The sequence below is a fragment of the Phyllobates terribilis genome, unplaced genomic scaffold (genome assembly GCF_046119375.1).
Source record: "Phyllobates terribilis strain yellow unplaced genomic scaffold, ASM4611937v1 Scaffold_7__3_contigs__length_470593459, whole genome shotgun sequence".
Taxonomy (NCBI): Eukaryota; Metazoa; Chordata; class Amphibia; order Anura; family Dendrobatidae; genus Phyllobates; species Phyllobates terribilis.
In genome coordinates, this window is record NW_027362767.1 from 293,278,245 (window position 1) to 293,291,042 (window position 12,798).

Here is a 12,798-nt window from a genome sequence, read left to right on the forward strand (position 1 = left end):
CCCCAGAAACATATCAGTATTTACAGGGGTATTCTATTTTAAGCACAAAAAGAACACAAAATCACAGTATAATGAAATATTACTCAGATTTTAACGCTTTATGTACCAAATTCTCGTGGCTTTCAAGTTCTTTGCTTGCAGTCATTTAATAGGAACCATTATTGCTTTCTACAGAGGATGAAACTTTACCTGGCCATATGATGATCATATACTGCAGATTTATGATCATATACTGTAGATCGTATGGATCTGCTTGATCGCCACTTGGTTAGGACATAAACTCTTTCTCTAAAAGTGAAATTAAAAGGGTTTCCATTATAAGTGATACAGTGTTAAAGTGACGCAGGATGTAAAATAAACATCTTTGCAATCTACTTTTTATGTTTGTTTTGCACTATTTTAAAGTGAGCCACTGAAAGGAAATCCGACAGCAGGTTTTTGCTATGTAATCTGACAGCAGCATGGTATAGGGACAGAGACACTGATTCCAGGGATGTATCAGTTAGTTTACTGGGTGCAGCAGTTATGATAGTCACAGGTCTCTTCTGCAGATCTAGCAGAGCTCAGATGTTCAGTTGTGTATAACCCCGACCATACCACAGTTTACTGCATACATTGTATAGTTACAGAGAGATGCTAATCAGGGCTGGGGGCGCGGTTGGACTAGGAGGCACCAGGCCAGTAGTCCTGTAGTGAAAATCTCCTGCTGATAAAACACTGATTGTATTGAAGCAGCGAAATATAGCCTAGTAAGTGACACATCACTGTAATCAGGCTCTCTGCTCGTACATCATCGTGCTCTAAGTCTACATAGCAAAAATCTGCTGACAGATTCCCTTTAAAGGGAATTGTTGAAAAGTTCTTCTAAAATTTACTATTAGTTAAAGTACTCTCCATTCTCTTAATAAGTGCAGTTTTCTTTTTTATTGTTTAAAGCTCATTGTCTAGGGGACCACTCCAGTTTTGGCTGAACATACACGGTGCTTACAAGCTCTTTCCAATAGAGCTTGTAAGCACTGCTCTGAAGCTTCCCGGGAACTCTGGAGTTCTCTGTTAGTTCTCAGTGTTTTGAAATCAGGTTGCTGGAGGTAATTTCCATTTTCGGCAATTCTGTTTGGCTGTTAATTGTGTGCCGTGATTTAATGTTCTCTCTTGCTACACACTGGTCCCTCTGTCCATGAGCAAGTCCTGATACCAGTTTTCACATGGGAAACTGTTGATGTTATGGGACGCCACAGCATCACATCAATGTAGATGTGTGTGGAGAGCGGGGGAAATGTTGCTGTGCACAATCAACATCATGGAGGAGATCTCACAGTAGGATGAAGAAAAGGAGAGAAAGTGAGCTTGGTATATGGATCCCCATTGGTACAGTATATGTTCATCATTTCACTTAATGGAAAACAACGATTAAGCAGATCTGTCACCAGATGTCACAACACAAACTGCATTCATTATTAAATAGATCCCAGTTCTGAAAACCCAAATCAGCTGAAGCCGAAGACCTGACTAGTCCAGCACCACAGCAGACTACGATTCATGTTGCACACGGTTCAATCTCAATCTCCACTCACTTAGACTGATTGGCAGCTCCTCAGTGCTCCTCCTCCCTGCTGCTGCTGAGACATCACACTGCTCTGTACAAACTGTCATTCTGGCTTAGTGGGCCAAAATTGCATACACATGGGTTTATGAGCTCTTTTGCTCTTTAGCTGGACTTATGTTAAAATGAGCAAGTATTAAATAAACTCATGACCATTCTGATATGGATTTTTAAAGTACGCACACCAGCCTCTTTGGATGTAAGAGATTTATTTCATAATGCAATTTGCTATTGAGAAGTCTAATGACAGATTCACTTTAAAGTTTCTTCTGAATCGCAGCAAGCCGATATCTTGGGGAAACTGTTGAAAAATGGATTATATCATAATTTTGGATTACGTAATATTTATCTCTTAAAACTGTAGAACCCCTCTAAGTTTTGCGTTTTATTTTTAGCACTCCTTAAACTTTCCCTAGTTAAGGTTGTCGTATGGATCAGCAACATTTTGATATAATTTTGGGTGTAAATATATGTTTACAGGACTTTTTCCGTAGAGTAACTGTAATCTTTTTCATGTTTGTACACGGTTAAAATACTCTTCTGAATTGTGACCCAAGAGCTTTTCAGCTTACAGCGAAAGTGGAGCTTACACTGACCTCAGCAGTAGAAGGAAGAAATGATTACGCTGTATATTAGTTCCACACTGATAACACCATCTGTATATATTTGTTTATGGATATCACCTCCGGCACGGTATATGGAGTGCCATAACATAATAAATGCATTACGAAAAAACCTTCTGGAAAAACGGCCAAGTGTGTGAGACCTCCCCGTCACCATTAACCTTGGGTTATAAAAGTAAAAATGCAGCCATTCTGGGTTCTATAGATTTAATCAGGACCATCTACCCTGGGACTAAAAAGTAACAATTGGGTCGATTCATCAAAGCCTTTATGCCACAAAAGGCTCTGAAAAGTTGTAAAAATTTTGAGCAGTGAGAAATTGGGAGGAGCTATGATGGGATGGGGCATGGCTTTGCACCCCCTCCCAGGTTATTCATGATATCTGCTGTCGTTTTCTACTCACAAATGCTACTCCAGTCCCTGACTGGAGTAGTATTTTTGGTACAGCACTTGGAGGCACATGCCACTTAGAAGAGGCGCCGAAGTGGCATGCACCTCTTAATAAATTAGGCACTGTGTACTCTGTCAAAACTGGTGTAGAGCAAGCTCTAGCTGCACCGTTCTTGACAGAATACACGGCACCAAATTCATTAAGAGGCGCAAGCTATTTAATGAACTGAGCACATCTTCTATGTGGTGTTTGCCTCAGTGCACTGTGCCAGAAATGCTACTCCAGTCAGTGAGTGGAGTAGCATTTCTTGCAAAGAAAATGTTGGCACATTTAATGAATTTGATGAGGGTGTGTTCTCGCCCTGTCCCGCCCCAGCTCCTCCCCAGTTCAACCCACTTCGGCAGAGATTATCCAAATAGCATTAAAACATCAAAAGTCAAAACATTTTTGTGTAACTCCATGTTGCGCAACATTTTGCAACTTTTCAAGGCTTTTACCTCACTTTTGTGGCATAAAATCTTTGATGAATCGGCCCCTATATGGTTCCATGAATAGTCATCCGACCTGGTGCTGGTTTGGCTGCCTCATCTGCTCAGATCAACGTTCCTGTCCTCTTACAGCTACAATGGCGGAGGTAAATCTAAAGAGAAATATATGATATCTGAAAAATATATAGTCAATTCTCAGACCCTGGGTGGAGAATCACTTTAGGCTCCAAATTGTGCTCCCCCAGTAGGGCACCTACATATAGAACATTTCTGCTGAGAATTTTTCATATTTTGCTCCATAAATTGATATACTGCAGATGAGAAATCCGTATCCGAGCCATGTGAACATAACTGTAAAATGCAATGCTGGTGATAATTTCACATATTTCCTTCATAGATCAGCGGCAGAGATAGTAGAAGATATAAAGCTGGGGAGAGGAGACATATACAGCTCAGAAAGATTGAATGAGCTTCTGAAGCACCTGCCAGACAGGGAAGAGGTAAGGAAGGCTTCTGCCTGTACTGTGGTCTGGAGTCGGTGGCAGATTCTGGTTACATATTTATATTAATTTTTGTCTTTGCATAAGGTACAACGTCTGAAATCCTTCCAGGGGGACAGAGAGCGTTTGAGTGAAGCAGATCTCTTCATGTTGCTGCTCTTGGATCTTCCATGGTAGGTTTTGTCACCCTTATGCTAGATTTTCCTAAACATGACCATGATTATTGTTGGAGTGTGTGATATTTGCAATGGAGATGACAGAATATTCTCGGTGCCTTGAATGAGGCCTTGACAATAAAATAAGATTAGTACAAGCTAAAGGAATGGTGGGAAATGTGGCCGGAAGGCGCAGCGGTCCTGTCAGTTGGCCAACCAAACCCTTTCCTGCTAAGTAGTTTTTGGCATCAAACATTTCCCTTGACAATCAGGCCACATGCTTTTCTGGCCAAACAACACTTCTGACTGGAGACATAGCCATGGTCATCATTGACAAAATGTTTGTCTACTGTTACATCCCGGATGTCCATCCACAGCACTAGGAGTATATAGATGACATATATATAACTTATAGTGGTGTGAAAAAGTGTTTGCCCCTTTCCTGATTTCTTATTCTTTTGCATGTTTGTCACACTTAAGTGTTTCAGATCACAAAACTAATTTACATAACACAAGTAACCACAAAATGCAGTTTTAAAATGAAGGTCTTTATTATTAAGGGAAAAGAAATCCAAACCTACAGGGCCTTGTGTGAAAAAGTGATTGTTGCCCCCTCTCTTAAAACATAAATTAACTGTAGTCTGTCACATCTTTGGGAAGCGTTGATCAATTTCCCTAGCCACACACAGGCCTGATTACTGCCAAACCTGTTCTCAATCAAGAAATCACTTAAATAGGACCTGCCTGACAAAGGGAAGGAGACCAAAATATCCTCAAAAGCTAGATGTCATACTATGATCCAAAGAAATTCAGGAACAAATGAGAAACAAAGTAATTGAGATCTATCAGTCTGGAAAAGGTTATAAAACCATTTCTAAAGCTTTTGGACTCCAGCGAACCACAGTGAGAGCCATTATCCACAAATGGAGAAAACATGGCACAGTGGTGAACCTTCCCAGAAGTGGCCGGACAACAAAAATTACCCAAAGAGCACAGCGATGACTCATCCAAGACGTCACAAAAGACCCAACAACAAAATCCAAACAACTGCGGACTCTACCATAAGAAAGAGACTGGTCAAAAATGTCATGCATGGCAGAGTTCCAAGACGAAACCCACTGCTGAGCAAAAAGAACATAAAGGCTCATCTCAGTTTTGCCAGAAAACATCTTCATGATCGCCAAAACTTTTGGGAGAATACTCTGTGGACTGACGAGACAAAAGTTGAACTTTTGGAAGGTGTGTGTCCCATTACGTCTGGTGTACAAGTAACACAGCATTTCAGAAAAGGAGCATCATACCAACAGTAAAATATGGTGGTGGTAGTGTGATGGTCTGGGGCGGTTTTGCTGATTCAGGACCTGGAAAGCTTGCTGTGGTAAATGGAACCATGAATCCTGCTGTCTACCAAAAGAATGTCTGGCCATCTGTTCGTGACCTCAAGGTGAAGCGCACTAGGGTTATGCAGCAGGACAATGATCCAAAACACTCCATCCAGTCCACCTCTGAATGGCTTAAGAAAAATAAATTTAAGACTTTGGAGTGGCCTAGTCAAAGTCCTGACCTTAATGCTGAGATCCTGTGGCATGACCTTAAAAAGGTGGTTCATGCTCGAAAACCCTCCAATGTGGCTGAATTACAATAACTTTGCAAAGATGAGTGGGCCAAAATCCTCCAGAGTGTTGTAAAAGACTCATTGCCAGTTATCGCAAACGCTTGATTGCAGTTGTTGCTGGTAAGGGTGACCCAACCAGTTATTAGGTTTAGGGGCAATCACTTTTTCACACAGGGCCCTGTAGGTTTGGATTTCTTTTTCCCTTAATAATAAACACCTTCATTTAAAAACTGCATTTTGTGTTTACTTGTGTTATCTTTGTCTAATATTTAAATTTGGATCTGAAACATTTAAGTGTAACAAACATTCAAAAGAATAGGAAATCAGGAAGGGGGCAAACACTTTTTCATACCACTGTATATGTAAATCACCAATGGTTGCTCTCTGTAACTAGTAGAGCGACATCCTGCAGAAATAATCAGGATTAGAGATAACTCATATCCCGGCTGTTTAACATCTTGGATGCTGCTGTCAAAAGTGCCCGGTACATCAAACGAATTATGGCCACCAAGGGAATTAGCAAAGGGCCAATGTGTTTACTATGTGTATTTGCATGTTTCCCTGTTTGTAGAAAACTGGCAGTCAATAAAAAAAATACTATACAGAAATATAGCGAGATTATTAGTGATCAGGGAAATCAATTAGGGTTTATTCAAATAAATCATAAAAAAGTTTAAAGTAGAAAAAAATAAAATCCATTTAAATAAAAAGTTAATGAATAAATTAATCTGATTCTATGCATTCAGTCGTGTCCGACCCTTGGTTATTCTGTAAACCAGTTCTCGCCATGCTTACATTTCCCACGGCTTCTTTAAATGGACTCTGTCAGAACTAAGTCCTGTCGCTTGGTGCTTCACGGTGGGCCCAATCATTTAAGTACACCTTCCCACTTGCTTGTTTCCACTCAATGTCGACCTCCTTCTTCTTTGATTGACAGCTGTGGCTACATATAGCCAGAAAAGTGCGGAGATAGAGGAAAATAAAAAAAATTGATAAAGCCATAGCGTTATCATCACTCCATCAAATGAAACCATTTTAGGATACATATAAGTCATCCCAACCCCATCCTCCCACTCACTCATGTGACCATGGAAGGAGCGATATGTATCCTAAAATGGTTTCATTTGATGGAAAGTTATAAAGCAGCGTCTCTCACTATGTAATGAGAAGAATAACGGTAATATGGTATTGTATGCGATGAATGGTAGACACAGTGGTGGAATTGGTGAATGTAAGTTAATCAATAAGTTATATGTACCCAAAAATGGTACCATTGGAAAGATATAACTCATCCTACAAAATACATCTCTTTATAGAACTACATTGATAGAAAAAGATTAAAAAAAAAGTTATGGTTTTTGGAATACAGGCAAAGATAACCAAAAGAAATCACTACATCTTGAAAGCCAAAGTAGGCTGTGTCCTTAAAGGGTCAATTAGTTTATCTAATATATGTGTCAGGGCAACAAATCGTCACACTTATGGAACTGATTATTAGATCAATAGACATTTTATAAAACGAATACTTCTATTTTTACCTTAAATTCATTTTTAACTCTATTATGGAATCTGTCAGTAGGATTGTCCCTCCTAAGCCGTCTGTATGGACATGTAGGTCATAAGAAGCTGAATAAAATGATACTTTAATATCTGCGATCCGATATCTTATTCCAGAGAAATCCATGTATTTCTTAATATGTAAATGAGCTGATAAGATCTATGGGCCGGACATAGATCTCCCCGAGACTCCACCTCCAGAGCTTATTTTAAATGAAAGGGGGAGTTACCAGTGTGAGACATGTAATAACTGACAGTCTGCTCTCCAGATCTACATGTCTCACACTGGTTACTCCCCTCTTTCATTTATAATAATCTCAGGAGGCAGATTCTCAGGGAGATCTATGTCCGGCCCATAGATCTTAACTGCTCATTTACTTATTAGGAAAAACATGGATTTCTCTGGAATAAGACAACGGATCACAGATATCAGGTATCATTTTATTCAGCTTCCTATGACCTACATGCCCATATAGACGGCTTAGGAGGGTTGATCCTACTGACAGATTCCATTTAAGTCTCATCATCCCATGAATGTGAGACCCAGGATTATGGTAAAAATGGTAATTTAGGCACTGAACATACACAATGTCTCACATTCAAGTATTGTTATAGAAAGTGAAGCTGAGCAAGGGGTGAAAAGTGTGGTTATAATCCATAAACACAGGAAAGGAGCAGAAACGGAAAATTAAAGTTGATATGTAGGGAGGAGACATCATGCGAGACAATGAGCTGGTGATCTACACACTGATGGACAGCAATGACCCAACCTTGGCTCTGAGCCTTGAGAACATTGGGAGGTTCAGACTGAAAGTGAGGACAAGTCCACAGATGCTTCTTAATATTAGATTGCTGAGGTTGGCAGAAAAAAAACCCTTAGACTTAGGCTACGTTCCCACGATGAGCTTTTGGTGAGTTTTTGACGCTGCAGGATTTATGCATTATTCTGCACCTATTGTTTAAACTTTTTCATTGTGTTTTCGTGTGAATTTTTTTACATAAGTTGCGTTTTTGATTCTGCGTATCATGCTTTAAATAAAGCTGCTTTGTTTTTGATACATCCTGGTATTTGGCGTTGACAAAACTTTATTGATATACTTGGGTGCAGATTACATGCGTTTTTGATGCGTTTCTGCCATGGAAATGCTCTAAATACACATGTGCGTTATTTACCTGCGGATTTGCTGCATCTAATGCGAGTCTATGGGGAAAATCTGCACAGAAAACTCAGCGTAACTACAAGAGAAATTGATTGCGGGTCTGAAAGTCACACTGCAGGTCCGTTTATGTCGGGTTAAAAAAAAGCACAGTACACAGGAGATTTCTATAAATCCCATCCACTCTGCTGGAACTGTAAGATGCTGCAAAAATACGCACCAAAAGCTGATTGTGGGAACGTAGCCTTAAAAGACTGTTGAATCATTATACTATGGTAAATTTGCTTTCTATAAAGCCATTAGGCTATGTTCACACTAGGAGTTTTTTTAGCGTTTTTTTGATGCATTTTTTATGCAAATTTTCAGCTGTGTTTTACAGTACCAGCAAAGTCTATGATATTTCAGAAATCTCATGCCCACACATTGGTTTTTGTGTCATCAGGATTTTGTGCTTTGCATGTTTTTTTGCACAATAGAGCATGTCACATCCAGCGTTTTGTCAGCGGTTTTGCAGCGTTTTTTCACCCATTGAAAGTAATGGGCAGTGACAAAAACACTGAAAAAACTCAGGTATCAGGTTTTGCTGCATTTTTTGTGCCAAAACCTGATGAAGTTGAATAGGTGATTTTTTTTTTTTTTTTTTGTCGCTGAACTTTATCAGCATGCATAAAGAGACAAATGAACAGTGAAAAAACCCCAGCAAAAAAAAAAACAAGAAAAATCTGCTTTTTGGAGGCAGAAACTTTACTGCCAAGAGATCAGGTTTTGCTACAGAAAAAAAAAAACGCCTCGTGTGCCACTCCTTCTGCCACTTCTTGATGCCTCTGCAATGCAGAGAGAATAACGTAATATGTCGTCTGGTGGAGCAGCTGCCACAAGTTTTTGTTCTGTGAGGCTGATAGAGAACTTGTATTTGCAGTATTGCGGCGCTGGACAACTCAGCCGGGTGCAGAAGCCATTTTTTATCTTCCTCTGCTTCATTATTACTGTATAATATAATAAAGTATAATTGTAATAAACAATAGTATTGCAGCTGAGGAAAGTAGAACTGCATGTGAATGGCCAGCTTTGTGCTGTGCTGATGTATCTATAGACAGATATTTGGAAAACATTAATAAGACTGTAAAAAGCAGTGAAAATAAACAGAGGAAGAGCTGTCAATCAAAGTCCACTCTCCCTTGTAGCTGCTCAGACATCCCTTGAACATAATTGTAGGAAGGAAGGGGAATAGGTGGAGAAGGTCACGGGAGGTTGTGAGAGGGGCTGTAAAAAGGCAGTTGTTGAATTTATTTCACAGCAATAGATGAGTATTTGGAAATGACTTTCCTTGTAAGAGATTATTTCCAGCTGATACTTGCTGGCATCTTCCAAGTTGTGAAGACCTTTCCTTCCAGTTCCAGCTAATGAACATAGGAACACATCACTCGCCCTTCCTGCCCAGATCTGAAGGAGAAATGCAGAACCATAAGAAAACTTGTAACTTCACTTGTTCTTTTTTTTTATGGGGCCTCCAGCATTTAAAGGGATCCTATCTCCTTATATACTGGTAATCTGATGGTAATAGTAGTTTTAATTACGTTAGGCTGTTTTACCGGAACAGTGGCTACTGGGAGAAAATTAAGTTATATTTTCCCTGAAGCTGCTTGCTTCCAGTCATTGGGGCGGTACAGAAAGCTGTAACAGTCACCGCTCACTACATAACAAGCTATATAGTGATCAGTGACTGTAATCACTCCTTGCACTGCCCCAATGACTGGAATCGAGTGACTGCAGGGAGGGTATAACTATAACTTAATTTTCTCTCTGTTGCCATGCTTCCCGTAAGCCTGCTAGACAAGATTTAAAATTGTAATTCTTTTTTCCATAAATCAATAGTATACATGAAATAAATAAACTTTGTAATATATTTTATTAGAGTAATCCACTTCTTTCTCCCCCTAGACTGATCACTTATTCTCAAAATTCTCGATTCACAGGTAAAAACCTGTCCTCAGTGAATAAAGATTTTGTCATTATTAAGATAGGAGATGACAATTGGTGCTCATAAAGTTCTATGGAGAACTGTAACTGTTGTTTCTGGAGAACTTGCAGCAGAATGTCTGTGTCTGCCTCTAGCTCCTCCCCCTCAATAGAATTTGAAATGCAAAAACCGTCATCTCCTATCTCAGTAATGGGAAAATCTGTCTTCATTGAATACAGATTTTATCTATGAATTGAGAAGGAATGATCAGTCCAGGAGAAGAAAGAAGTAGATTTCTCTGATAAGATATATTACAAAGTTTCTTATTGTCATGTGTACCATTGATTTATGAAATAAAAATTAAAATGATGGTTACTCTTTAAATCCTATTTACCTGAAAATTACCTCTATATCTGCAGGTAAATAGCATTTTGGAGGAGATGGGTTACCTTATACATAGTGAGGTTTTACACAAGAGTAAGCATGATTTGTATCACCCCTCCAGCTATTAAGTGTCCTGAAAGGTAAACCTGGGACTAGTTTAGCATTCTGTATTAACCAAATTACAGATACATTACATGTGTTTTATGTGATTTACTTGTTATTTATGTTTGTTTATTATTATATTTCACTAATTATTTCATTTTCAGCCTTCATGGAAGACATCATTCACAATGTTACTTAACATAAATCAATAGTACACATGAAAATAATCTAATATATCTTATCAGATCTGCTTCTTCCTCCTCCTGGACTGATCTTCACTCTCAAACTATGGGTAAAATCTGTAAAATATATCTTCAGTGAATACAGACTTTGCCATTACTGAGTTAGGAGGTGACAGTTGCTGCTCATAAGACTCTATAGAGAGGGGAGGGAGGAGGAAGAAGAAGGAGCTGGAGGCAGAGGCAGATCTTCTGCTGCAAGCTGTCCTGATTAAACAGTTACACTTTCACCACTTTATGAACAGAAACTTTAAAAGAACAAAAAGTAATACATTGAGTCATACTAAGTACAGCACCTGAGGGGGCGCTGTGATTCTGTCTTAAAGGGGTTGTCAACTACTAGGACAACCCCTTCTTGAACTTAATGTTTGGCCCCGATAAAATAAAAGAACCTATACTCACCTCCCGTGCCGGTGCTGTTCCAGCGGTGTCAGCACTTGCGGTCCTGGGGCTGTGATGCGGTGGAATGACACGTGGTGCCCTGCGCCCAATCAGCGCTGCCGTCACTCTTCCCGCCTTCATACAAAATTGAACATGAAGAGGAAGTGCAGGCTGCAGATGATCTCTGACTTGCTCTTCATCCTCAATTTTGTATGAAGGCGGAGACAGTGACGGCAGTTCTGATTGGATGTAGGGCACCACGTGTCATTCCACCGCATCACAGCCCCAGGACCATGAGTGCTGACACCGCTGGAACAGCACCGACGTGGGAGGTGAGTACAGGTTTTTTTATTTTATCAGGGCCAAACATTTAGTTCAAGAAGGGGTTGTACTAGTAGTGGACAACCCCTTTAAGTGTTCTTGAATCTCTGTGTCATATCCTGCACTAGGCATAACACTATATATCAGTTGAGGCCAGAGTGTTCCTTTAAGGATTTGCTCACACTGGTGTATAACATGGCTAAGCGCTTTCCGGTGAACCCCCAATGAGAACCTGCGAGAAAACAGTCACAGCGTGCTGCAAGTGCATCTGATAATCGGACCATACAAGTCTATGGGTGCGTGTGAAACATCGGATGTCATCCGAGTGCAGTCCGATTACCGCGGACACAGAAAAAGGAGAAGATGGAGAAATTAAGTTCTCCGTCTTCTTCACACCTGTGATACGATCCTCTCATGTGATAGAATCGGATCACAATAAGGTGACACTCGGCTCAAACTCTGACAGAGTTTGGATACAAATAGTGAAAATGACCGGCACACCCAAACTAGTGTGAACAGGAGCCAATTGTCAGAGTGTCATCAGCATAATCGGCCCGATTCTCCCATGAGAGAATAGACGGTCGCGTGCCCTGGTCCTAAGATGAGAACACAGAGCATATACGTATATATGTTGCATCTCTCTACTTCAGTGTTTTACATAGAAACTAGAGGTTGCATGTACAGTAATACCAGTAATAATTAGGATTACTATTCACACAGTGCTCTAATTTCACTTTCAAATGATCACTAATCTTAAGATCACATACTTTTTCCACTCACAGACTTGATATTGGATCATTTTCCTCATTTCAAAAATGACACCGTTTCACATTTTTGACTCATCCATTTGATTTGGCTTTCTTTATGTACTTTTAGAACTGATGTAGTTTTCTATCAAACTCATGTAGAAATATGGAAACTTCTGAAGGTTTCACAAACTTTCAAGAACCAGTGCAAGTATGTCAGAAAAGTATTCCATAACACCGCTGATGTTCCAAAAATCTATTGTTCCTGTATGAATGCAGATTTGGTCCGTTTGCACAATGTACATCATAATGCGCACCATAGTCTGATAGATGCAGTGCAGAGTGCCATTATATAATATCTGTGGGCTATTTAATTATAACATGAGTGAATATTGTATATGATATATAATGTATGTTATTACATGAAGAATAAGAATTACCACATTGTTCCTATCTTCCCCTTGTAGCTACCGCCTGCGGCTGGAAGCACTTATTCTCAAGAAGGATTTATACCCGGCTGTCGTATCTCAGTTGTCTGCAGCAAGAGACCTGACAACAGCTGCACAAGGTGACACC

At 39.8% G+C, this 12,798-nt stretch overlaps 1 protein-coding gene across 1 annotated transcript in view; it reads left to right on the plus strand.

Annotated features, from left to right (window-relative positions):
• The window catches only part of LOC141154679 (uncharacterized), a 92,652-nt gene that overhangs the window by 41,734 nt on the left and 38,120 nt on the right, over window positions 1-12,798 (plus strand). Inside the window, exons 4-6 of the mRNA XM_073641001.1 lie at window positions 3,503-3,605; window positions 3,693-3,778; window positions 12,690-12,790. Coding sequence (XP_073497102.1) covers window positions 3,503-3,605; window positions 3,693-3,778; window positions 12,690-12,790 — 290 coding nt within the window. The remainder of the gene's footprint in view (window positions 1-3,502; window positions 3,606-3,692; window positions 3,779-12,689; window positions 12,791-12,798) is intronic.